The sequence below is a fragment of the Myxine glutinosa genome, chromosome 1, assembly GCF_964187855.1.
Source record: "Myxine glutinosa chromosome 1, kmMyxGlut1.1, whole genome shotgun sequence".
Classification (NCBI taxonomy): Eukaryota; Metazoa; Chordata; class Myxini; order Myxiniformes; family Myxinidae; genus Myxine; species Myxine glutinosa.
The window spans coordinates 204,858,105-204,883,897 of record NC_136261.1 but is presented as its reverse complement, the minus strand read 5'-3'; the positions used below and the strand labels follow the sequence as shown (position 1 = coordinate 204,883,897).

General features: G+C 42.6%; 1 protein-coding gene across 1 annotated transcript in view; it reads right to left on the bottom strand.

Moving 5' to 3' along the window:
- Nucleotides 1–14,913, bottom strand: part of LOC137433183 (uncharacterized) — a 42,912-nt gene extending 27,999 nt beyond the window's left edge. Inside the window, exons 1-3 of the mRNA XM_078782734.1 lie at nucleotides 14,747–14,913; nucleotides 9,262–9,597; nucleotides 3,862–3,973 (exon numbers count right to left, since the gene is read on the bottom strand). Of these exons, the coding sequence (XP_078638860.1) occupies nucleotides 3,862–3,973; nucleotides 9,262–9,597; nucleotides 14,747–14,828 (530 nt within the window). The 5' untranslated portion in view covers nucleotides 14,829–14,913. The remainder of the gene's footprint in view (nucleotides 1–3,861; nucleotides 3,974–9,261; nucleotides 9,598–14,746) is intronic.
- Between the last annotated feature and the right edge of the window lie 10,880 nt (nucleotides 14,914–25,793).

Sequence of the window (25,793 nt, the reverse complement as noted above, 5' to 3'; positions counted from 1 at the left end):
GCACAGCTGAAATAATTGTGCATGGAGGTGTGGGCAAAAATTTCTGCCAGTCGATGTCAGAGACTGGTAGACAGTTATAAGAAACCCCGACTTGAGGTTGTTTCTGCCAAAGGAGGCAATACCACCTATTAGAGCCAAGGGTGTACTTAGTTTTTCCACATGCGAAATTTGCATTTATGTTTATTTAAATTATACAATGGACTACAAAATGTAAATGTTTCATGATATTTGTTATAGTATATCACCTTTATCTGTCAATATTGTTGAAATGACGATCAAATAGCTGTACGTTGAAATATGTTGAAAAAGTCTAAACTTTACATGGGGTGTACTTACTTTTTCACGTGACTGGATATCTTAGTAAAAACAAGATGGCTCAATTATATTAATTATACCCCTCGTTTTCCCCCACATATTCCTTATTTGTCCAAGCATCCCTCTATTTTGTCCCTGAACTCTGCCGTTGGTGTTTCCCCCTCTTTATATTGTCCCTGTTCTGTTTTTGCTCTTCCATGAGGCTTGACCTTGTATGCAATGAAATGGAATGAACTATTTTATTTTTGTATGCGTTTACTGAAAACCACAAAAGCAGTCTTTATAGTTTATACATCGACCTTTGTACAACTTGATGGTTTTTAGCTCACCTGGAACGAAGTTCAGGGAAGCTTATGCGATGGCGCATTGTCTGTCCGTCCGTCAGTCTGTCCATAAACACTTGAAACTTCTTCTCCAAAACCGCTGATGGGATTGCGACCAAATTTGGCACAAATTATATTTGTTGTGTTGTGACTAAAGTTTGTTCACGGCGTTAAAAAAAATTGGTGTCTCAGGGGGTTTACAGGGGTCAAAGTGGATCCAGGTTTGACCCCCTAAAGTAGGTATTTGCTTTCTTCTCCGAAACTACACACACGATTTCGATGAAACTTCACTACAACCTTAATCACCCGTGATGTACCAATGTTTGTTCATGGCGTAAAAAAAAAATTCAAGTCCTGAGGGGGTGTACTGAGGGGTTGCCCCCCAAAATAGGTATTTTTTGTTTGTTTGTTTAAAGTCTTATGATTGTGTTAATATGATTCTACATGTTGCCCTGTCTTCTAGCAACCATTGAAATTGGTTTAAAATACCTTTAGTCGATGCAGTATACTGTTTATTCTACCAGGTGAGCGCCAGGGGTATTTCCCCAATGTTTCCCACCCTACATTGGAGATTATGAGTGTTATACTGGTTTTTTGGGGGTTTTTTTTACTTTTAGGCAAAAGACATTTTCATTCGGGAAAAGTTTGTGAAACTTTATGAAAATTTCAACCACAATGCCTCTACATTTTCTGAACATTATTTTTCTCAGTAGAGCATCCCACTCTCCCCCCCCCCCCTCCCCCTCCCCTCCTCTCTACCCCTCATCCCATCAACCAGCCCTCCACCTCCCCTTATGCATCCGGAATAAACAAGATGGCCACAAAGTTCAATTTTCACTTCAGATTATTAAGTGTTTCTTCTTCTGGGGAAATTTGGCTCAAGTCTTTCACAAACCGGCCGGATAGGCGTAATGCTCGCCTAAGGCCGGGGTGCTGGCGATAGCTCGCCTACTCTTAACGGAGTCACCGTGGGATCTTTAATGTCCAAAAGGCACCAACTAATGGCGGCATTTACTGGACGCCCATTTAACGTCTATCCGAGGACAAAAAAACATCTCAATTTAATCCATTTTAATTTCAGGCTGTAACACAACAAAATGTGAAAAAGTCATGGGGTGTGAATACTTTCTGAAGGCACTGTGTGTATGTGCATATCATGTATGTATGTATGTATGTATGTATGTATGTATGTATGTATGTATCATGTGTTTATGTATGTATGTATGTATGTATGTATGTATGTATCATGTGTTTATGTATGTATGTGTCATGTGTTTATGTATGTACGTGTGTATGTATGTATGTATCATGTGTCTATGTATGTATGTGTCATGTGTTTATGTTTGTATGTATGTATGTATCATGTGTTTATGTATGTATGTCATGTGTTTATGTATGTATGTATCATGTGTTTATGTATGTATGTGTCATGTTTTTATGTATGTATGTATGTATCATGTGTTTATGTATGTATGTATGTATGTATCATGTGTTTATGTATGTATGTGTCATGTGTTTATGTATGTACGTATCATGTGTTTATGTATGTGTCATGTGTTTATGTATGTATGTATGTATGTATGTATCATGTGTTTATGTATGTATGTATGTATCATGTGTTCATGTATGTATGTATGTATCATGTGTTTATGTATGTATGTATGTATGTATGTATCATGTTGTTATGTATGTATGTATGTATGTATGTATCATGTGTTTATGTATGTATGTATCATGTGTTTATGTATGTATGTATGTATCATGTGTTTATGTATCTATGTATGTATGTATGTATGTATGTATCATGTGTTTATGTATGTATATGTCATGTTTATGTATGTATGTATGTGTTTATGTATGTATGTGTCATGTGTTTATGTATGTATGTGTGTATGTATGTATGTATCATGTGTCTATGTATGTATGTGTCATGTGTTTATGTTTGTATGTATGCATGTATGTATCATGTGTTTATGTATGTATGTCATGTGTTTATGTATGTATGTATCATGTGTTTATGTATGTATGTGTCATGTTTTTATGTATGTATGTATGTATCATGTGTTTATGTATGTATGTATGTATGTATGTATCATGTGTTTATGTATGTATGTGTCATGTGTTTATGTATGTATGTATGTATCATGTGTTTATGTATGTGTCATGTGTTTATGTATGTATGTATGTATCATGTGTTTATGTATGTATGTATGTATCATGTGTTCATGTATGTATGTATGTATCATGTGTTTATGTATGTATGTATGTATGTATCATGTTTTTATGTATGTATGTATGTATGTATCATGTGTTTATGTATGTATGTATCATGTGTTTATGTACGTATGTATGTATGTATCATGTGTTTATGTATCTATGTATGTATGTATGTATGTATGCATGTATGTATCATGTGTTTATGTTTGTATATTAAAGACATTTTTCAAAGAAGTGACGCTTATTGGGTCAGCAACATATATAGCCAAATTGCTTCTTCCATTTGTTGACCCAGATGTGTTGACACACTATATCTTCTGACCCTCGAGTCTCTCACAGCCTCCAGAATTTTTTTTTTTTTTTTGTTGATATTATTGTAACATTTCATGCATTAACATCACCATGACATTTACGTCTAATCAAAACGCTGTTATTCACCTGAATCAAGTCATTAATACGTACACAGCATCATTTTTGTGCGATTCTGAGGCGCTGATGCAGTGTCCCCTAAAGGTGTGTGCAGGAATTACAGATTTGACCAGTACTGGCACACAATGGCCTATAACTTTCAACTGGTAGTGTTAGATGTTTAATGCCGACCAGCAAGTGGTACCTGGCATCACAGGTAGCTTAACATCGACATCTCTGTAGGATGGTAATTCATGAATGCCATGCCATACCAACAAATCACCAGGATGGAAGTTTATAGTCGAACTAGGATTCAAACCTAGGCCAGATATGAGTACACTGTACCTCTGAGCTATTCTGTCAGCCTGAGTAAATGTTTGATGAAACCTCCTGCTAATCATTGTCACAAACATCCATTCGGTGCCATAATCAACGTACTCCATCAATGCCTGGTCCTCCTAACATATTTCAGTATTTTAACTTGTAATTCTGACAACAGCACCCACTCTTTGTTTGATAATGTTGCATTACAAGCCGAATAAGAAAAAACGTTTCTTTGAAAATGAAACTTGAACACAACAACAATAGTTGAACCCACCAGCGATGAGATGGACGGTGCTTGCAAGATTTGTACAGGAACAGGAGCACAATCAGCAGCAGGAGAAATCCAAGTGCAGGTCCAATTCCCAGATGATCATTTGTTGTCTGTTCTGTGAAGTGTTTGTCATCAAATCAAGTTCGTTTTTTGCGACAAGTTAATGATCCTGTGTAACCTCCATCCCCCGACTAACACCCACGTGATAGTTATTACCTCCGCCACCAAAGGTGGCAGAGAAGTAGCGTATGTGACAAGGACGAAATGATTCGATTTTGGTGAAGATCCGGATTCGGATCAGGATACGAGAAATTTTTAAGTGATTCTTCACCTTGGGAGACAGGGCCCAAAACGATATATAGCAGGATATCTGAAAAAGGTATCGACGGATTTGGACGAAACTTGATGGAGAGGTTGGGAGTCTGACAAGGACAAACAGATTCGATTTTGGTGAAGATCTGAATATGGATTCGGATATGAGAATTATTTAATTCTTTAAGTGATTATTCACCATTGGGACATAGGGCCAAAAGCGATATATAGCAGGATATCTCATAAAGTTATCGACGGATTTGGACGAAACTTGGTGGAGAGGTTGGGAGTCTGACAAGGACAAATAGATTCGTCTTTGGTGAAGATCTGAATATGGATTCGGATATGAGAATTATTTAATTCTTTAAGTGATTATTCACCATTGGGAGATAGGGCCAAAAACGATATATAGCAGGATATCTCAAAACGTTATCGACGGATTTGGACGAAACTTGGTGGAGAGGTTGGGAGTCTGACAAGGACAAATAGATTCGATTTTGGTGAAGATCTGAATATGGATTCGGATATGAGAATTATTTAATTCTTTAAGTGATTATTCACCATTGGGAGATAGGGCCAAAAACGATACATAGCAGGATATCTCAAAAAGTTATCGGCGGATTTGGACGAAACTTGGTGGAGAGGTTGGGAGTCTGACAAGGACAAACAGATTCGATTTTGGTGAAGATCTGAATATGGATTCGGATATGAGAATTATTTAATTTTTTAAGTGATTATTCACCATTGAGTGACATGGCCAACCAGGCGGAGATTTGCTCTCTACTGAGTGCCATTCTAGTTTCAAATCTGTCTCTCTCTCTCCTCTCAAAATACTTTTTGAATAGGTAGGACCACTCATTCATTGTTCAGCCAATGGTATTCAGTAGCTATTCATAAAAGCGAGCTCCAAGCAGGAGAAAACATATTGTAAGAGGAGACTTGTAAGGCCTGACCTTATAGCAATGCGGGTTGCTTTCATCATCTATATCTATCTATAATTCCAGTAATCTCTGTGTGTATGTGTGTGTGTCTGTTTGTCTGTGACCGCTGTTTCTCGACAACCACGGGTCCGATATACTTGAAACTTGCCAGGTATATTGCTGGGGACCCGAGGATGTGCCTTTTCAAGGTTTGAAATTAATCGGACAAGTGGTTCCCAAGGTATGGTCACCGTACTCGCAAGCCGTTCGCTTTGGCTTTGCGAATGGACCAAACCATTTCATGTAAATAGAGGGGGGGGGGGGGGTTCTGTGGTCGTTACTGCCACGTGGTTTCAAAGTTTTTTTTTGTTGTTGTTTGCACGCATGTTTTTTTGCACCCACGTACGGGCACGCCCTAGTATATATAAAATTAAAACACAGTTGTGTGTGTGTGTGTGTGTGTGTGTGTGTGTGTGTAATGTTACCAATAGACTCCTAAACGGAGAGGCTTACGTGCTTGATATTTGGCATAGACATGGCCATTGAGCCTGGGACGAACATGGCCGAACTCAAAATATTTGACGATCCATATTTTTTATTCATATTTACCTCAGCGCATTTCAGCGCACGGAATCAACGGAATCAGAGCAGGTGGGCGCTGATTCGCTCAGAGCGATCACGTGATGACGCTATGAACGCTATGAACGATATGACGCTATGAAAAAAAAAAATCGCTGTGACGCTATGAACGCTATGACGCTATAAACGATATGACGTTATGACGCTATGACGCAATGAAACGCTATGACGCAATGAAACGCTATGAACGCTATGAACGCTATGACGCTATGAACGATGTGACGCTATGACGATATGAACGCTATGACGCTATGAACGATATGACGCTATGACACTATGACGCTATGAACGATATGAACGATATGACGTTATGACGCTATGACGCTATGAAAAAAAGAAATCGCTATGACGCTATGACGCTATGAACGCTATGACGCTATGATGCTATGAAAAAAAAAATCGCTATGACGCTATGAAAAAAAAAATCGCTATGACGCTATGAAACGCTATGAACGCTATGACGCTATGAAAAAAAAAATCGCTATGACGCTATGAAACGCTATGAAAAAAAAAATCGCTATGACGCTATGACGCTATGAACGCTATGACGCTATGAAAAAAAAAATCGCTATGACGCTATGACGCTATGAACGCTATGACGCTATGAAAAAAAAATCGCTATGACGCTATGAACGCTATGACACTATGAAAAAAAAAATCGCTATGAACGTTATGACGCTATGACGCTATGAAAAAAAAAATCGCTATGACGCTTTGAAACGCTATGAACGCTATGACGCTATGAAAAAAAAAAATCGCTATGACGCTATGACGCTATGACAAAAAAAATCGCTATGACGCTATGAAAAAAAAATCGCTATGACGCTATGAAACGCTATGACGCTATGAACGCTATGACGCTATGACGCTATGAAAAAAAAAATCGCTTGCTTTACCAAGGGGCTCGCTCTCCCCCCGTTCCCCTCCCCTCCCCTTCCCGGTTGTGTGGAGATAGTAAGCGTGTGGCGTGCTATTCTTTAGTGGTAGCAGGCATACTGAGCAGTAGTGAACATGTTTTTTATATCGTCCAGTCTGTCCGGTACATATTTTATCACTATTAGTATTAAATAGAATGCACTCATGCATTGATTTTCGCAGGAAAATACTTTTTCTCGAGAATGGGCCCGGGCCTTCTGTCTGTTTTCATCTTAAAAGTAATAATAATAATTCATTTATTTTGTATAGCGCTTTCATGAAGCCCAAAGGCGCTTTGACAGAGTGCAAAACATAATGCATAACAAAACATGAAAACAACAATTGCAAAAAGACAAGAATCAATAGGGAAATATTTAAAGCAAAAGGAGGGAGAAGGAGAAGTGATAGTCAGGGGTTAAATGCTGTGGGTTGAATGTTGAATGCAGTGCTGAACAGGTGGGTCTTTAGTGATGTTTTGAATGTGGTGAGTGAGGAGGAGTCTCTGATGGTGTGAGGTAGTGAGTTCCAGAGGGTGGGAGCAGTGATGGAGAAGGCCCTGTCCCCCCAGGATCTGAATTTGGTCCGGGTGGGGGGGGGGGGGGGGTCAGGAGGTTGGTACCAGCAGAGCGGAGGTTGCGGGTGGGAGTGTGTCTGGAGAGGAAGTCAGCCAGGTAGGATGGGGCCAGGTTATGGAGGGCTTTGTAGGTCAAGAGGAGGATTTTGTACTGGATTCTCTGGGGGATGGGGAGCCAGTGAAGCTTGTAAAGGACGGGGGTGATGTGGTCACGGGTCCGGGAATGGGTGTGTAGACGGGCAGCGGAGTTCTGAATGTATTGGAGTTTATTGGTGATTGTTGAGGGTGAACCATAGAGGAGGCTATTGCAGTAGTCCAGACGGGAGGTGATGAAGGCGTGGATGAGGGTTTCTGCAGCCGTGGAGGAGAGGGATGAGCGGAGACGGGCGATGTTTTTCAGGTGAAAGAAGGCTGTCTTTGTGATCTGTTTAGTGTATTTGTCGAAGGAGAGGGTTTGGTCAAAGATGACGCCAAGATTCCGGATGAGAGGGGAGGTGGATACTGGGATACCGTCGATGTTGAGGGCAAAGTTATGGGTGGATTTTGTGAGCGTTTTTGGGCCAATGATGATTATTTCAGATTTATCACAGTTAAGCTTGAGGAAGTTGATTTGAAGCCAGGATTTTATTTCAGTGATGCAGTTTGTCAGGATAGAGTGGGTGTCGGTGGAGACGGACTTGGTGGAGATGAAAAGCTGGATGTCATCGGCGAAGCAGTGGAATTGGAGACCATGACGCCGGATTAAGTGACCGAGGGGGGACAGGTAAAGGATGAAGAGGAGGGGGCCAAGAACTGAACCTTGGGGGAGGGGAGCAGTGGGGGATTTGCAGTTATTGATGGAGATGAACTGGCGTCTGTCAGAGAGGTATGATTTAATCCAAGAGAGGGCAGTGCCGGTAACGTTAAAGGTGGATTCAAGGCGGGTGAGGAGGATGGTGTGATCGATGGTGTTAACGGCAGCGCTGAGGTCGAGGAGGACGAGAATGTTGAGGTTGCCAGCGTCAGAGGAGAGGAGAAGGTCATTGGTGATTTTGAGGAGAGCAGTTTCAGTACTGTGGTTGGTGCGGAATCCGGATTGGAATGTTTCATACAGGTTATTGGCAGAGAGGTGATGTTTGAGTTGAGCGGCTACAGCGCGTTCCAAAACTTTTGACAGAAAGGGTAGGTTGGAGATGGGTCTGAAGTTATTTAGGGTGTCAGGGTTGAGTCCAGGTTTTTTCAGAATGGGGGTAACAGCAGCAATTTTGAGGAATGGTGGGACGATGCCTGTAGACAGGGAGGAGTTTATTGTTGCAATGATAAGTGGAGAGAGAGCAGGGAGGGAGGCCTTGACAAAGCTGGAGGGGATGGAGTCCAGAGTGCAGGTGGCAGTTTTCATTCCTATGAGGAGTTCAGAGAGGTCAGTCAGGGAGACCGGGGAGAATTGAGACAGGGGAAGGCAGGATAAGGGGGGGGGGGGGGCAGGTGGTTTGAGGGGGAGCGGGTGCGGCGGCGGTGGTCCAGTCTATCCGGTACATATTTTATCACTATTAGTATTAAATAGAATGCACTCATGCATTGATTTTCGCAGGAAAATACTTTTTCTCGAGAATGGGCCCGGGCCTTCTGTCTGTTTTCATCTTAAAAGTAGCAATAGTATGACACATACACCAGAACCACATCAGTAATCTCCAGGGCAACTATTAAATTCACAACAAACGGATCAAACTTTGAAAAAAAAAATGTGAATTTATATTTTCAAATCAATTTTTTTAAATTCCGACTTCTTTCCTGGAAGTCCTAGCAATGTCCATGTGTTTTATACCTCTCCCCCCCCCCCCCTCCTTCCCATGCCTCCTCCCCCCAAGCCCTCTCCCTCCCACAGATCTCCCGATGTCCATGCTCTCAAATGTTGTACTTGTGTGCTTCCCCCTCTCTCCCCATCTTGTCTCCCGCTCCCTTTATCTTATGTTTTATGTGTCAGTTTGTTTTTTTGTGATTAATGTTAGCTCTTACACGAGCCTCGATCTTGTATACAAAAAACAACAACAAAAAATCACTTACCAATCACGGTCAACGTAATTGTAGTGATGCTAACGCGGCATGATTGGATGTTTAAAAAACAGCTGTAATTGCGTTCGTCTTGCTTTTCCAAAGGCCCAATAACTATGGAAGTGGTGCTTTGGCCTACACCTGATTGGAACCTCACACGAGGACTTTGGGTCGACGTGGCTGTATTCGTGGACTTTTCAATCAGGAGGCTTTTGTCCTTTTCATCGCCGATGAACCACTTCACGGAAACTAATGCTGCGTCGGAGGACTGGCATTCGAGTTTGGCATACGTGCCAGTGTGAGCTGTCACTTTGCTCTGTGACTCCTCCGGTGGGCAAGGTTTTCCTCCTGTTGGGTGCAAGAAAGGATATGGAGAAAAGGAACAGCAGATAAACCTATTTGCACACAAAACACAAAGACATTCATTGGTGTTTTTGGTTAATCGCCTGTGATGTCGCCAAATGTCCAATAAAAGCTATGATGTCATGACCGTCCAAAGAAGCAGCTCCTTGTGACCCAATCGGAATAACGGCCGAGCGGTAATACCTCATACAACTTCTGGAGCCAATTTTAACAACTCGGGCAACTCAGTCGAGGTGTTCAGCCATAAACGGAACGTGGGAATGAACAAGTCAAAGAAACTGAAATAAAACCCGGTTTTACAAAACGGAAACTCTGGATGTATTATGAACGAGCAATGGCTGAACACCCACATCATAAACGAGTAAAACTAACTGACACCAGGCTGATTAACGGTCAAAAATGTACATCCAAAGTCATGCCTAAATTAAATGCAAAAACAAATAGCAGAGAATTATTCCATTTGTGCGCAACGTTGGTGCACCTCCTGCGTTTCATTGGCCATCTGGCCAAATTCACCCCTGGGAAAAATGAAAATTGCAACAGAGCTTAAATTCTAGCAATGTTTCTTAGCCAGAAACGATATTTAAAGATGAATAAATGGAATAAACGATGAAAGGATGAGAGAGAGAAGAGAGACCTATTTCCTGTCTCTTCTAGGATGATGACGCAACAAGTAACGAAGCCGAGAAAAGAAAGATTTGACCACAGCATTTTGTGTCTCATCCTGGAGTCGTGGGCTTTGTAGAGCATGACGACTGTTCAATGAGTGGGTGTGGATCCACAGTTGAAAAGAAATCGCTGAGAAGCCCTAGTTCCACCCACGCGAGCAATTGCACATTTAATCATCATGACCTGTACAGCAAGGATGCTCTCCCAAAACTGCAATGAGTGCAGTCCGACAACGACAACAAAAAAACTAACCACCGACAACAAAAAGGAAGTTAATCGATCAAATTTCTCCTTTTAATCCAAATATATCCCATGAGCATATAGCAGTACTGATGAGCAATACAATTGTGCAATTTATGATAAAAGCATGAAATTTCCTCCAGTCTCTACAGTATAAATACTCTAAGATTGATTTTCAGATGTGGAACTATCAATTGGATTTGACCTCTGATGAGCTTCAGAGGTCAATGACCTTGGACAACGACGATTGGCTATTTTAGCACCATGTATCATAGTAACATGATCACAAATCCATAGATTAGGCACTTTTTATATGACATTATGTTTGTCTGTGTCCTGCAAACATCTACAGCACGAAACGAAAAGCAGGGTTGAAGCGATCGGTTGCGTGCCTACATGTGGCATACGTACGTACGTACGTGCATGTCTGCATTTTTTACATTTATTTTTTCGGCAACCGTTGGTCCGATTGACACAATTTTCAGGATAAGTGTGCCTCCGCCTGTAGAACTCTTTTTAACTCATAATTATGATGTCATAGGCCACGTGGTACAGACGCCATCTTGGAAAAACATTGTACTTATATATATCCGAAACCGCTCAATGGAAGTATTTGATACATGGTGTGTTGTCAAGTACTCCCCATGGGGAATAAGACATGTTAATGATGATGTCATTGGTACCTTCATTATGACGTCATAATTCGACAGGGACAACACTTAGTCTGATCAGTTTGACATTTCTTTGGCGTGATCTACGCACCAACTCTATTAGAGAATATAAATTTATGATGTCATCGCTCACGTGGTCTGGCAGCCATATTGGATCTAATTTAAAAAACCTTCAAAAACAGAAGAGTTGGCTCGCACCAAGTTGACTGCGCGGGGTAAGTATTCTATGAATACCATCTAGTTGATGTTTGACTTCTGTTTAGATATCGAGGTGATCTCAAACAATATAGACTTCCATTTGTCTGCACCCTGCATCATAACATACAGTCTTGGCCCAAAATATTGGCACCCTTGCACTTTTTTCAAATAATGCACCATTTCTCCCAGAAAATTGTTGAAATTAAACGATGTTTTGGTATCTACAAATGTGTTTCTTTGGTTTTCAGTGGAACAAAACAAAAAAGCTGAAAAAATTACAAAATCTTATCTTATTCCACACAGAAATCCTAAAATGGCCGGACAATATTATTGGCACCTTTTAGAACGTGTTAGAAATAATTAGATTTCAAGCAGGTGATTCTCCTTTACTTTGGAATTGAACTCACCTGTGGTGAGTTGCAGTTGACTACAATATAAAAATCACTCATTCAACCAGTTTGAATAGAGAAAAGGAGTCATTCTGCTCTTTTGTGTCACCGTGTGTATGGCAATGAGCATGGAGAAAAGAAAGAAAACCAGAGAATAATTGTCTGAGGTCAGATACAAGATTGTTGCCAAGCATGGACAATCTCAAGACTACAAGTCCATCTCCAGAGACCTTGATATTCCAGTGTCCACCGTATGCAATGTTATCAGGAAGTTTAAGGCCATTGCACTGTTGCTGACCTCCCTGGACGTGGCCGCAAGAGAAAACCTGATCGAAGATTGCAGCGAAGGATTGTTCAAATGGTGGATAAAGCACCTTACTCGACTGCCAAACAGATTCAAGCTGACCTTCAGACACAAGGTACGACAGTTTCAACTCGCACCATCCGTCGCCACCTCAATGAAAGGGGGTTCTATGGTCGGAGACCCAGGAAGACCCCACTGCTGAGAGAGAGACATAAGAAATCCCGACTGGAGTTTTCCAAAACACACCTGAACAAGCCAAAATCCTTCTGGGAGAATGTCCTGTGGACAGCTGAGACCAAATTAGAACTTTTTGTTAAAGCACATCATCTCTATGTTTACAGAAAACAAAATGAAGCCTTCAAAGAAAAGAACACCTTCCCTACAGTCAAACATGGAGGAGGATCAGTGATGTTTTTGGGTTGCTGTGCTGCCTCTGGCACCGGGTGCCTTGAATGTGTGCATGGTATCATGAAATCAGGAGATTACCAAGGCATTTTGGATTGCATGTTCAATCCAGTGTCAGAAGTCTGGGTCTCCGTCGAAGGTCATGCGTCTTGCAGCAGGACAATGACCCCAAACACACTTGGAAAAAGCACCCAGGAATGGTTCAAGACAAAACGCTGGACTGTTTGAAGTGGCCAGCAATGAGTCCAGATCTAAATCCCATTGAACACCTGTGGGGAAATCTGAAAACAGCAGTTGGGAGAAGGCACGCTTCAAATCTGGGAGAACTGGAGCAGTTTGCACAAGAAGAGTGGGACAAACTGCCAGTAGAGAGGTGTAGGAAACTCATTCATGGCTATAGGAAGCGCTTGACTGCAGTTATTTTGTCCGAAGTCCATGCTACCAAATATTAAGTCTTGGGTGGCAATAATTTTGTCAATACAATTTCTTTTTATTTTCTGATTTAAAAGGATATATTAAGTTCTGAATCAAAAACAAAGGTTCTGTAATATTAACAGTGAAATAAAGAATTGTGGAGACCAAATACTTTTGTCAATTGCAACTTATTTGTGAGAAAATTGAGTTATTTGAAAAAAGTGCACGGGTGCCAATAATTTTGGCCACGACTGTAAATGTTTAAATGAAACAATAAACTTTTTTAATGAGAGCCCTTGTCTTATTCTATCCCACAGAGTATATATTGTACTCAGTGATGTAGAAGATACCATACATTCATCATGTATAGTGATGGCAACAAGGGATCAATGAGTACAATATATACTCTGTGGGATAGGTTCCCTGAAGGTTCCATGAAGCCATGGAGAGAAGCACACACACATACACACACACACACACACACACACACATACACACACACACACACATATACACACACACACACATACACATATACACACACACACACACACACACACACACACACACATACACACATATACACACATACACACACACACATATACACATATACACACGCATACACACATACACACACATACATACATATACACACACATACACACACACACACACACATACACACACACACACACACACACACACACACACATATACACACACACACACACATACATATACACACACACATACACATATAAACACACACACACACTCACATCTCGTTTTTTCATTTCTGTTCCTCACAATTATATCTCTACACACACACACACACACACACACACACACACACACACACACACACACACACACACACACACACACACACACACACATACACATATACACACACATATATACACCCACACATCGACACTTATAAACACACACACACACACACACACACACACACACACATACACTCACACACACACACATACACATATATATACACACACACACACACACACACACACACACACACACACACACATATATATATATATATACACTCACACACACACACACACACACACACACACACACACACACACACACACACACATATATATATATATACACTCACACACACATACACATACGTCATACACACACCCATAGACACATATAAACACACACACACACATGCACATATACACACACATGTATACACCCACACATCGACACTTATAAACACACACACACACACACACACACACACACACACACACACACACACACACACACACACACACACACACACACATATACACGCACTCACTCACACACACACATGGGCATTGCAATAGTCTCACATCCTCTTTAAGGTGAGTAAATAGAACGGCATTCGGGAGACAGAATTCCTCTCCAGGCTGAACAGTTCACGTTTTGTATCCCACTGATAGGCCGGATCTGGATCCGGACCTGAACCAAAATCGAATCGCCTGTTCTTGTCACCTAACCAACTCATCCACCTAGTTTTAGCATAACTCATCCATAACTTTTTGAAATGTCAATGTATCGTTTTTCGCCCTTTATCACTCAATGGTGAGGAGTCATTTTAAAAAGTTAAATATTTCTCGTTTCTAGATTCGAATCTTCACCAAAATCGAATCGATTGGTCCTCGTCACATGGCCGACCTGTCCACCAAGTCTATTCCGAATCCGTGCACAACTTTTTGAGATATCCTGTTCACAAACAAAATAGACAGACAGGGGTGAAAACATAACCTCCATCGACAGCAGATGGCACAGGTAAGTAAAGCAAGGTTTGAACTCACCTTTGCACAAACTGAGCTGAAGCGAAGCGAAAGAGACAAGGATCAGTGTTGTCGATACTTTAAAAGCTCCGCGAAGAGCCATGGAGAGAAGCACACGTTACTTGTTTGAGCTGAAGACAGAGAGGAAGGAATAATAACACACACAATGCCAACGCGCACACACATTTCCCAACTTGGGGTTTTTTTCTTCTGTCATTTCCTCTTGTTCCTCTTGTTCCCTGAAATGGTAAACATGTCACACCACCATTGTCTTTGCTGAGCTCTGGCAAGGCCACGGCTTTTTGTTCAGAAAAATGAACATTTTTGTTCAGAAACTTTACAAAACTTTGTGCATGTCAAAAAAATACGTGGGTATTACTCGTATATGTTCAAAACATTGATTTACAATGGAAAAACTGGTGAAGTTGGAACCATGAAAGTTGAAGTGAATTTGGAAGTTTTTCGTAATTTAAAATTACTTTGAAAAACATTTTGCTCGACATTGTACCTGCAGTGCACACGCAAGGCAGCGATTGGTTAATTACTCAAGGCCATTGTTGGAGTAAAAAAATATTGAGAGAACAACAAAGTTATTTTCCTGCCATTACCTTCATGACCATTGATCAAACAGTTGCTAGATGTGTGTACGGGGCAACAGAGATCTCGAAATAACGAACATAAACCACTACCACGACCCCGAAGGTGAGAGAGAGAGCGAGGGAAAGGGGGAGAGGGGGCGATAGGGAGAGAGAAAGGGGGAGAGGGGGCGATAGGGAGAGAGAAAGAGGGAGAGAGAAAGGGAGAGATGGAGTGACAGAAAGAGAGAGAAAGGGAGAGATGGAGCGATAGGGAGAGAGAAAGGGAGAGATGGAGTGATAGGGAGAGAGAAAGGGAGAGATGGGGTGATACTGATAGGGAGAGAGAAATGGAGAGATGGAGCGATAGGGAGAGAGAAAGGGAAAGATGGAGCGATAGGGAGAGAGAAAGGGAGAGATGTGGTGATAGGGAGAGAGAAAGGGAGAGATGGAGTGATAGGGAGAGAGAAAGGGAAAGATGGAGCGATAGGGAGAGAGAAAGGGAAAGATGGAGCGATAGGGAGAGAGAAAGGGAGAGATGTGGTGATAGGGAGAGAGAAAGGGAGAGATGGAGTGATAGGGAGAGATGGAGTGATAGGGAGAGAGAGAGAGAAAGGGAGAGATGGAGTGATAGGGAGAGAGAAAGGGAGAGATGGAGCGATAGGGAGAGAGAAAGGGAAAGATGGAGCGATAGGGAGAGATGTGGTGATAGGGAGAGAGAGAGGGAGAGATGGAGTGATAGGGAGAGAGAAAGGGAGAGATGGAGTGATAGGGATAGAGAAAGGGAGAGATGGAGTGATAGGGAGAAAGAGAAAGGGAGAGATGGGGTGATAGGGAGAGAGAAAGGGAGAGATTGAGTGATAGGGAGAGATGGAGTGATAGGGAGAGGGAGAGAGCGAAAGGGAGAGATAGAGTGATAGGGAGAGAGAGAGAGAGAGAGAGAGAGAGAAAGGGAGAGATGGAGTGATAGGGAGAGAGAGAGAGAAAGGAAGAGATGGAGTGATAGGGAGAGAGAGATAGAAAGGGAGAGATGGAGTGATAGGGAGAGAGAGAGAAAGGGAGAGATGGAGTGACAGAAAGAGAGAGAAAGGGAGAGATGGAGCGATAGGGAGAGAGAAGGAGAGATGGAGCGATAGTGAGAGAGAAAGGGAGAGATGGAGCGATAGGGAGAGAGAAAGGGAGAGATGGGGTGATAGGGAGAGATGGAGTGATACGGAGAGAGAGAGAGAAAGGGAGAGATGGAGCGATAGGGAGAGAGACAGAGAGAGAGAGAGAAAGGGAGAGATGGAGTGATAGGGAGAGAGAGAGAGAAAGGAAGAGATGGAGTGATAGGGAGAGAGAGATAGAAAGGGAGAGATGGAGTGATAGGGAGAGAGCGAGGGAAAGAGGGAGAGGGGGCGATAGGGAGAGAGAAAGGGGGAGAGGGGGCGATAGGAAGAGAGAAAGAGGGAGAGAGAAAGGGAGAGATGGAGTGACAGAAAGAGAGAGAAAGGGAGAGATGGAGCGATAGGGAGAGAGAATGAGAGATGGAGCGATAGGGAGAGAGAAAGGGAGAGATGGAGTGATAGGGAGAGATGGAGTGATACGGAGAGAGAGAGAGAAAGGGAGAGATGGAGCGATAGGGAGAGAGAAAGGGAGAGATGGGGTGATACTGATAGGGAGAGAGAAATGGAGAGATGGAGCGATAGGGAGAGAGAAAGGGAAAGATGGAGCGATAGGGAGAGAGAAAGGGAGAGATGGAGCGATAGGGAGAGAGAAAGGGAGAGATGGGGTGATACTGATAGGGAGAGAGAAATGGAGAGATGGAGCGATAGGGAGAGAGAAAGGGAAAGATGGAGCGATAGGGAGAGAGAAAGGGAGAGATGTGGTGATAGGGAGAGAGAAAGGGAGAGATGGAGTGATAGGGAGAGATGGAGTGATAGGGAGAGAGAGAGAGAAAGGGAGAGATGGAGTGATAGGGAGAGAGAAAGGGAGAGATGGAGCGATAGGGAGAGAGAAAGGGAAAGATGGAGCGATAGGGAGAGATGGAGTGATAGGGAGAGAGAGAGGGAGAGATGGAGTGATAGGGAGAGAGAAAGGGAGAGATGGAGTGATAGGGATAGAGAAAGGGAGAGATGGAGTGATAGGGAGAAAGAGAAAGGGAGAGATGGGGTGATAGGGAGAGAGAAAGGGAGAGATTGAGTGATAGGGAGAGATGGAGTGATAGGGAGAGGGAGAGAGAGAAAGGGAGAGATGGAGTGATAGGGAGAGAGAAAGGGAGAGATGGAGTGATAGGGATAGAGAAAGGGAGAGATGGAGTGATAGGGAGAAAGAGAAAGGGAGAGATGGGGTGATAGGGAGAGAGAAAGGGAGAGATTGAGTGATAGGGAGAGATGGAGTGATAGGGAGAGGGAGAGAGAGAAAGGGAGAGATAGAGTGATAGGGAGAGAGAGAGAGAGAGAGAGAGAGAGAGAAAGGGAGAGATGGAGTGATAGGGAGAGAGAGAGAGAAAGGAAGAGATGGAGTGATAGGGAGAGAGAGATAGAAAGGGAGAGATGGAGTGATAGGGAGAGAGAGAGAAAGAGAGAGGGGGGTGATAGGGAGAGAGAAAGGGAGAGATGGAGCGATAGGGATAGAGAAAGGGAGAGATGGAGTGATAGGCAGAGAAAAAGGGAGAGATGGAGTGGTAGGGAGAGATGGAGTGATAGGGAGAGAGAAAGGGAGAGATGTGGTGATAGGGAGAGAGAAAGGGAGAGATGGAGCGATAGGGAGAGAGAAAGGGAGAGATGTGGTGATAGGGAGAGAGAAAGGGAGAGATGGAGTGATAGGGAGAGATGGAGTGATAGGGAGAGAGAGAGGGAGAGATGTGGTGATAGGGAGAGAGAAAGGGAGAGATGGAGTGATAGGGAGAGATGGAGTGATAGGGAGAGAGAGAGAGAAAGGGAGAGATGGAGTGATAGGGAGAGAGAAAGGGAGAGATGGAGCGATAGGGAGAGAGAAAGGGAAAGATGGAGCGATAGGGAGAGATGGAGTGATAGGGAGAGAGAGAGGGAGAGATGGAGTGATAGGGAGAGAGAAAGGGAGAGATGGAGTGATAGGGATAGAGAAAGGGAGAGATGGAGTGATAGGGAGAAAGAGAAAGGGAGAGATGGGGTGATAGGGAGAGAGAAAGGGAGAGATTGAGTGATAGGGAGAGATGGAGTGATAGGGAGAGGGAGAGAGAGAAAGGGAGAGATAGAGTGATAGGGAGAGAGACAGAGAGAGAGAGAGAAAGGGAGAGATGGAGTGATAGGGAGAGAGAGAGAGAAAGGAAGAGATGGAGTGATAGGGAGAGAGAGATAGAAAGGGAGAGATGGAGTGATAGGGAGAGAGAGAGAAAGAGAGAGGGGGGGTGATAGGGAGAGAGAAAGGGAGAGATGGAGCGATAGGGATAGAGAAAGGGAGAGATGGAGTGATAGGCAGAGAAAAAGGGAGAGATGGAGTGGTAGGGAGAGATGGAGTGATAGGGAGAGAGAGAGAGAAAGGGAGAGATAGAGTGATAAAGGGAGAGAGAGAGAGAAAGGGAGAGATAGAGTGATAAAGGGAGAGAGAGAGAGAGAAAGGGAGAGATGGAGTGAGAGAAAGAGAAAGAGCGAGAGAGAGAGAGAGAGAGAGAGAGAGAGAGAGAGAGATGGAGATGGAGATGGAGATGGAGATGGAGATGGAGTGATAGGGAGAGAGAGAGAATGAGAGAGAACGAGAGAACCCTCAAGGAGGACACATAAAGTTTAGAATCCTGTTTTCAGACATAATTATGACCATACCAGCCGAATGCACCCGGCGTTGCCCGGGTTATTTTTGAATGAATTTACTACCATAATTCAGCTTTTACTCGTGGCCGTAGAAGATTGACGACTATAATTCAGCTCAGCTTTTAATTGCGAAATGGACCCAGCCCTGCCGAAGCGGCCTCGACCGGCCTCGCCACCTCGCCTAAAACCTTCCCGGGGCCCGTCCCGACATTTTTAGTTCTTCTTGAATGAATTTGCTACTATAATTCAGCTTTTACTCGTGGCCGTAGAAGATTGACGACTATAATTCAGCTCAGCTTTTAATTGCGAAATGGACCCAGCCCTGCCGAAGCGGCCTCGACCGGCCTCGCCACCTCGCCTAAAACCTTCCCGGGGCCCGTCCCGACATTTTTTGTTTTCGAGGTTTCCTCCTATCTTTCACCGTTCAGGAGATTAGCGCGTGCAGACAAACATACAAACAAACAAACAAACAAACAAAAACTTTCTTTTATATTATAGAAGAAGATAAGTGCAAGATAATGGAATGTCAGTAAAATCAGTTTGAAGAAATCAGATCACCATGTACATGAGAAACTCTGATGCTAAAACAAAAACTGTCACTTTGAACACATGTGTGCATATCACGACCGTCTGGAGAAATCAATCATGCTTGGTGTTGTTGAGGGAAGAAGAAGAAGAAGAGGCGAATTTCGTATATGCACTGAATGGTATATATACGCCATGGGTATGTATAAGCTGCACCCAAGTTTTCTCTGTCAGAATTTCGGGAAGCAGGATAGGGATGTTTGTAAAAAATCTCATCATTAATATCACCAGATGTCGGACAGATGTCGGATGGAACTAGATGACAAAGCTGTATAATTAACCATCATCAAAGCAGCCTATTTCAAGCCATTGCAGAACCACAGCTTCCCTAAACTCATGTTACACAAGTAAATTCGAGGCAGGAGGAGACCATTCGGCCCATTATTCCTGCGCCAAATCAACACCAGACCAATTAATAATTAATAAATAAAAATGCAAAATGTTTTTTTGTTTTTTTTCGGTATTTTTTTTGGAGTTTTTCTTTCTTTCAGGGTGGGGGAGGGGGATAGGGCAAGGGCAGTTCTTGGGTAAGAAACACACAACATCAATCACACACCACCCCTTGACGAGACTCTCACAGACATGACACTCCGCAAGGATGCACAAAATCACCCATCATCAAATATTCAAGCTAACTAAAAGTCCTACCAACATCCATATAACCCCCCTATCTATAACAAGAAGAACAAGAAAAAGTGCAATCCGAGATGGCAAACCCTCGCCAGGATGTATTTTCAGTGGTTTTTAAGGCTTTTGTGTTAAAACAAATATGGTGGTCGAACCACGTGACTGACGACGTCATCATTATTTTTTTTTCTAAACTAATTTATTTCTAGATTATGCTCAAGAAATTTCATCTTGATCGGATGAAGTTTTGTACTTGACGAATTATGACGTCATAATGGAGGCACCTATGACATCATCATTAACATATTTTATTCCCCATGGAGAGTTCTTTACAATGAGCCATCTCAATTTTTTCTATTCAGCGCTTTCCGAGATATAGAGGTGCAAAGTTTTTCGATTTTTCCAAGATGACGGCCGAACCACGTGACCTATGATGTCATAATTATCATTCAAAAAATCCACAGGTGGAGTTGCACCAATAGTGAAAATTTCCTGTCAATCGGACCAACGGTTGCAGAGAAAATCATATTTATTCTGTGCGGACAAACAGACAAACAGACAAACAGACAAATAAACAAATGAAAAATCGGTCAAAGACCAAGGACTTGCCGGAATTAAAAATATGGCGGCCGAACCACGTGACCGATTACATCATCATTATTTTTTTCTCCACCAGTTTATGCCAACATGGTGCTCAAGAAATTTCATCTTGATCGGATGAAGTTTTGTACTTGTCGAATTATGACGTCATAATGGAGGCACCTATGACATCATCATTAACATATTTTATTCCCCATGGAGAGTTCTTTACAATGAGCCATGTCTCAATTTTTTTCTATTCAGCATTTTCAGAGATATAAAGGTGCAAAGTTTTTCGGTTTTTCCAAGATAGCGGCCGAACCACGTGACCGATTACGTCATCATTATTTTTTTTTCTCCGCTAGTTGATGCCGACATGACGCTCAAGAAATTGCATCTTGATCGGATGAAGTTTTGTACTTGTCGAATTATCGAATTATGACGTCATAATGGAGGCCTTGGGCCCAGAGAGTTAAAAATTGGGCACAGTCTATTCCAGGGCAAGACAAATATGTGTGTAAAGTTTGGCGATTTTATGTGCAACGGTGTAGACGTAGTACTGCGCACAAACCGACAGACAAACAGACAAACAGACAGACAGACAAACCAACCAATCAACATACTTGCCGGAATCTTTTCCGGCAAGTAACAAACAGACTCAAATGCAATACCCTCTCCTCAGGCGAGGGTAAAAATACATAAAATGACACAGCCCCTGCCGTTGTTTTAGTAATTTTGCTGTAAAGGCCGTCAGTCGGCCATCTTTGGTCGGACAACAAAACAAAATCTTCTGCATGTGTAGGCCTACACTCATGTGTTGTTTTTGTGCCAATTTTGAAGAAAATCGGTCCATGCATGTCCGAGAAATGGAAGTTTAGGTAACAAAATGGCTGCCAGTCGGTCATCTTGGATCTGATCTCAAGAAGAAAATGACGTGCATATCTAACCGATCATTCATTATTATCTGTGGAAATGTTGGTACAAGATCTGTAAATGCATGTCTGAGAAATGGTTGAGGACGTGGACAATATCGGGTTTCTTTTGCAACTAAAATGGCCGCCAGTCTACCAGTGTCCAGTTGGCCATCTTTGATCAATCACAAGATAAAGTGAGGTGCACGTGTATGTCGTCATTACCTCTGCCACCAAAGGTGGATGGAGGTTATGTTTTCACCCCTGTCTGTTTGTCCGTTTGTGAACAAGATATCTCAAAAGGTTGTGGACGGATTCGGACGAAATTTGGTGGAGATGCAGCGTATGTGACGAGGACGAAATGATTTGATTTTGGTGACGATCTGAATATGGATTCGGATATGAGAATTATTTAATTTTTTAAGTGATTCTTCACCATTGAAACCAACATGTAGCAGGATATCCGTCTTCTACCGACTCCTCTCTGGCCTTGCCCCCCCCAGCTCTCTCTGGGCTCTGTCCCCCAAATATTCCTACAGGTCGCACAAGTTCTGCCTGCAACCCTCTTATGGTTAAACTGCCAAAATCAAGACTTTCTGCTCACCTTCACTCCTTCATTCCTCTTTTCTCCCACCTCTGTAACAAACTCCCTCACTCTCTTCAATCCCACTCCACCCTCCAAGTCTTTAAAACAGCTGTTCACCACCATCTCTTATCCTCCCCCATCCAAAACCTTGATCTTTTCTACCCCCGCTAGTTTCGGTCCCCTTGTGTTTTATACCTCTCCCCCCCCCCCCCCCCTCCCCTTCCCACGCCTCCTGCCCCCAAGCCCTCTCCCTCCCACACTTCTCCCTGCTCTCAAATGTTGTGGTTGTGTGCTTCTCCTTCTTTCCCCATCTTGTCTTCCGCTCCCTCTTTTTGTATATTTTGTTTGTCTGGTTGATTTGTTTGTGAAATAAATGTTAGCTCTTTCACGAGCCTCGATTCAGTATACAAAAAAAAAAAAAAAAAAAAAAAATCTCATAAATATATGGACGGATTTGGACGAAACTCGGTGGACAGGTTGTGTGTGTGACAATAATAATCGATTCAATTTTGGTGAAGATCTGGATCCGGATCCGACTACTACAATTTGTTAAGCGATTCTTTACCATTTGGGAGATAGGGCCAAAAATGATACAAAGCAGGATATCTCAAATAGTTGTGGACAGATGATTTTGATTAAATGTGATTCTGTATTGTCATTCTCTGGTCTACTCTAGGATACAAAATGTAAACTGTTCACTTGGCGGAGGTATGCTCTCTACTGAGTGCCGTTCTAGTTTGTGCTGTGTTTGTACCAAGTTTTAACAAAATCGGACAATGAATGTTCAATAAATGGTTGGGGACATATTTAAGTAACAAAATGGCCGCCAGTCGACCGTCTTGGATTTGTTCTCGAAAATAAATGATGTGCATATGTAAGCCATAATTCATGATCTGTGTGCCAAGTTTGAACAACATCGGCAAATACATCTCTGAGATATGGTTGTGGACGGATGGACGAGACGAAATCTGTATTATAAAAGGAGCCGTGTATGTCTGTTTGTTTGTCTGTTTGTTTGTTTGTTACTTGCCGGAAAAGATTCTTGCAAGTATGTTGGTTGGTTTGCCTGTATGTCTGTCTGTTTGTTTGTGCACAGTTCTACGTCCACATAGTAAGGGCATTTTATGAGATATTTCACAAATCTGTTAACTAAATTGTTACCAAAAAATTTCTTCACCAATATGTTTGTAAAGGTGTGTAATAACATGTGTTAAAATGTTGAAGTTCAACTCCCGTGGGAAACCCAGAAAAAAAGCTGTTGAATTCGGGTACCGAAAAATGATTTTCGAGAATTTTTATTTTTTTTAATCGGCCCTTAAGTAACTTATGAGGGGTCAAATAAGGGTTTTTCATGATTCTGAGTTGATTGTTAACATTTATATTTTCACTTTTACATTTACACACAAAGTAGCTTTTATTTCACATACATATATAATACTCAAGAGTTATTTCTCATTCACAATGTCAGAAGTTTCAACAGTCATTGTCTATGTCTTCTTCAGACTCAACAACATCATGACTGCAGTTTCTGCATGTAATGCCATTACAGACTCCACAGGCCGAGATGCACGTGACCCCATTCTTCTTGCAGCTGCATCGCCGGTTGCTGCAATCTCCATGACAATTACAGCTCGTGAACTGCAATAGCTCCTCAGGAGCCGTGGGGTCCAGTGTTGGAACTGGCTCATACCCATGCACACCTATTGTCCATCCATAGTCACTGGGGTTCAGAGACATGCTCCTCAGGAGGAAAGCTCAGCGAGGGGGAGAAACATGATCGCGTTCGTTCCTATCTGTTTCCTGTTCGTAAATGGAATAATCTTTACTTCAGTTCCTCTCAGGATCTTAGCTTTGTCGAGTGCCTTCAACTTCACCCGGGGGAAAGCTGCTGTTGTCTGTGGATCTGGCAAAGGTGGTGCCGGAGAGGTGACTTCGATCCAACCCATTGAGTGAAAGGGAGTGTTTCCGTGAATAGAGACAATGTTTAAATCTATATTGTCTCCAACAAACTGAGTGACTGCATTGTTTGTTTCCCCAACCTCCATAAAGACCACCTGATCATTACTTGACAATTCACTTTCACTGGCTGGCACTTTGGCTGTCATCACTGATTGATCCTCAAGCGCAGCATCAACCGCAACCTCATCATTGATCTGTTCATCGGTTTCCTCCACAATGGTGTCAAGAGTGCCAGAAGTATCTGGAACATCATCTCCACTCCTACTATTAAGGAAGCAGTATTTGTAGTTTTGTGTCTCCGTGTAAGACTCAGTGTATCCCAGCCGGTGGAACTTGTTGAGCATCCATTTTGACCCAAATCTATGATCAAGTTGTATGGCAAGCCCCATTTGGTGTGGCAATACTCCAGACCGAGGTCGACAGGCCTTAATAAAATTCTGCCCCCAAACGGCAACTCTTTCGTCTGTCTTGACAATCGGTCTCAAGAACATCTGAAGGCTTGCAGGAACAAGTGTCAGCTGACTATCGATGTCAGTCATACTGTGTGTGGTGGGGTATGACTTTGGACCTAAATCAATCAAGGCAATATCATTGGATATGAACTTGAGTGCCGTCTTTATGATCTGAGTCTTCTCATCTCCATGGTCAAGATTAGCATGATGCGCTCGCAGAATATTGTCGGTGCCATCTTTGAGACAGAGTACATCTGCCCTTCTTTCCTGTGTTGTGAAATACAAGGTGTCTTCGTATTTCTCTAGAAGTTTTATCTTTAGCCAATGCTTTGAATAAGAAAGGCTCTTGTCTGGTGACTGATCAAACTCCTGCAGCTTTTCATGGACTTGGTCCATGTTCATTACCCCATGCTCTAATTCTGAGTCTAACCATTCGCAGAATTCAATAAAAACTGCCTCTCGCTCCTCATCAATACTCCTCTGTCCTCTCTTCCTTTTTCCTTCCTCATCAGTCTTGGACAAACTGTCACCTCTCGCAAACATAAGTTTGCATCGCAAATGGTACAGTGTTTCTTCTGCTACCAAGTCGTTGATCCCTTCCAGGCGTCCAGTGACTTCAGTGCCCCAGTCATCCCCGCGACTCCGTGCTGTCTTCAGCAAGCTTGCCTTCAGTGTATCTGCAGTCAAATTATCTGGCACTCTGTATTTCTTTCTAGCTTGTGCTGGATTATTTTTGTAGAGCTGGGCTGGTTGGTTGCAAAGAATGCATACATCCTTATACAGGAGGTCAACTGACTGTGATCTTCTAGAACTGCAGCCAGTTGATGAACTGAACTCACAAGTAGTGCGTCTTCTCTTCAACTTTGATGACTCTTTCTCTGCCTTTGATGCTTGAGCTGACTTCTTGGTGGTTGCAACAAAGTTGTTGTACAGATCATTTTTACACTTCTGGTGGTACCTCAGTTTTCCTTCCTTTTGAGCCTCCTTCATACGTTCCACAACAGTAACATTTTCGACAGTTTCT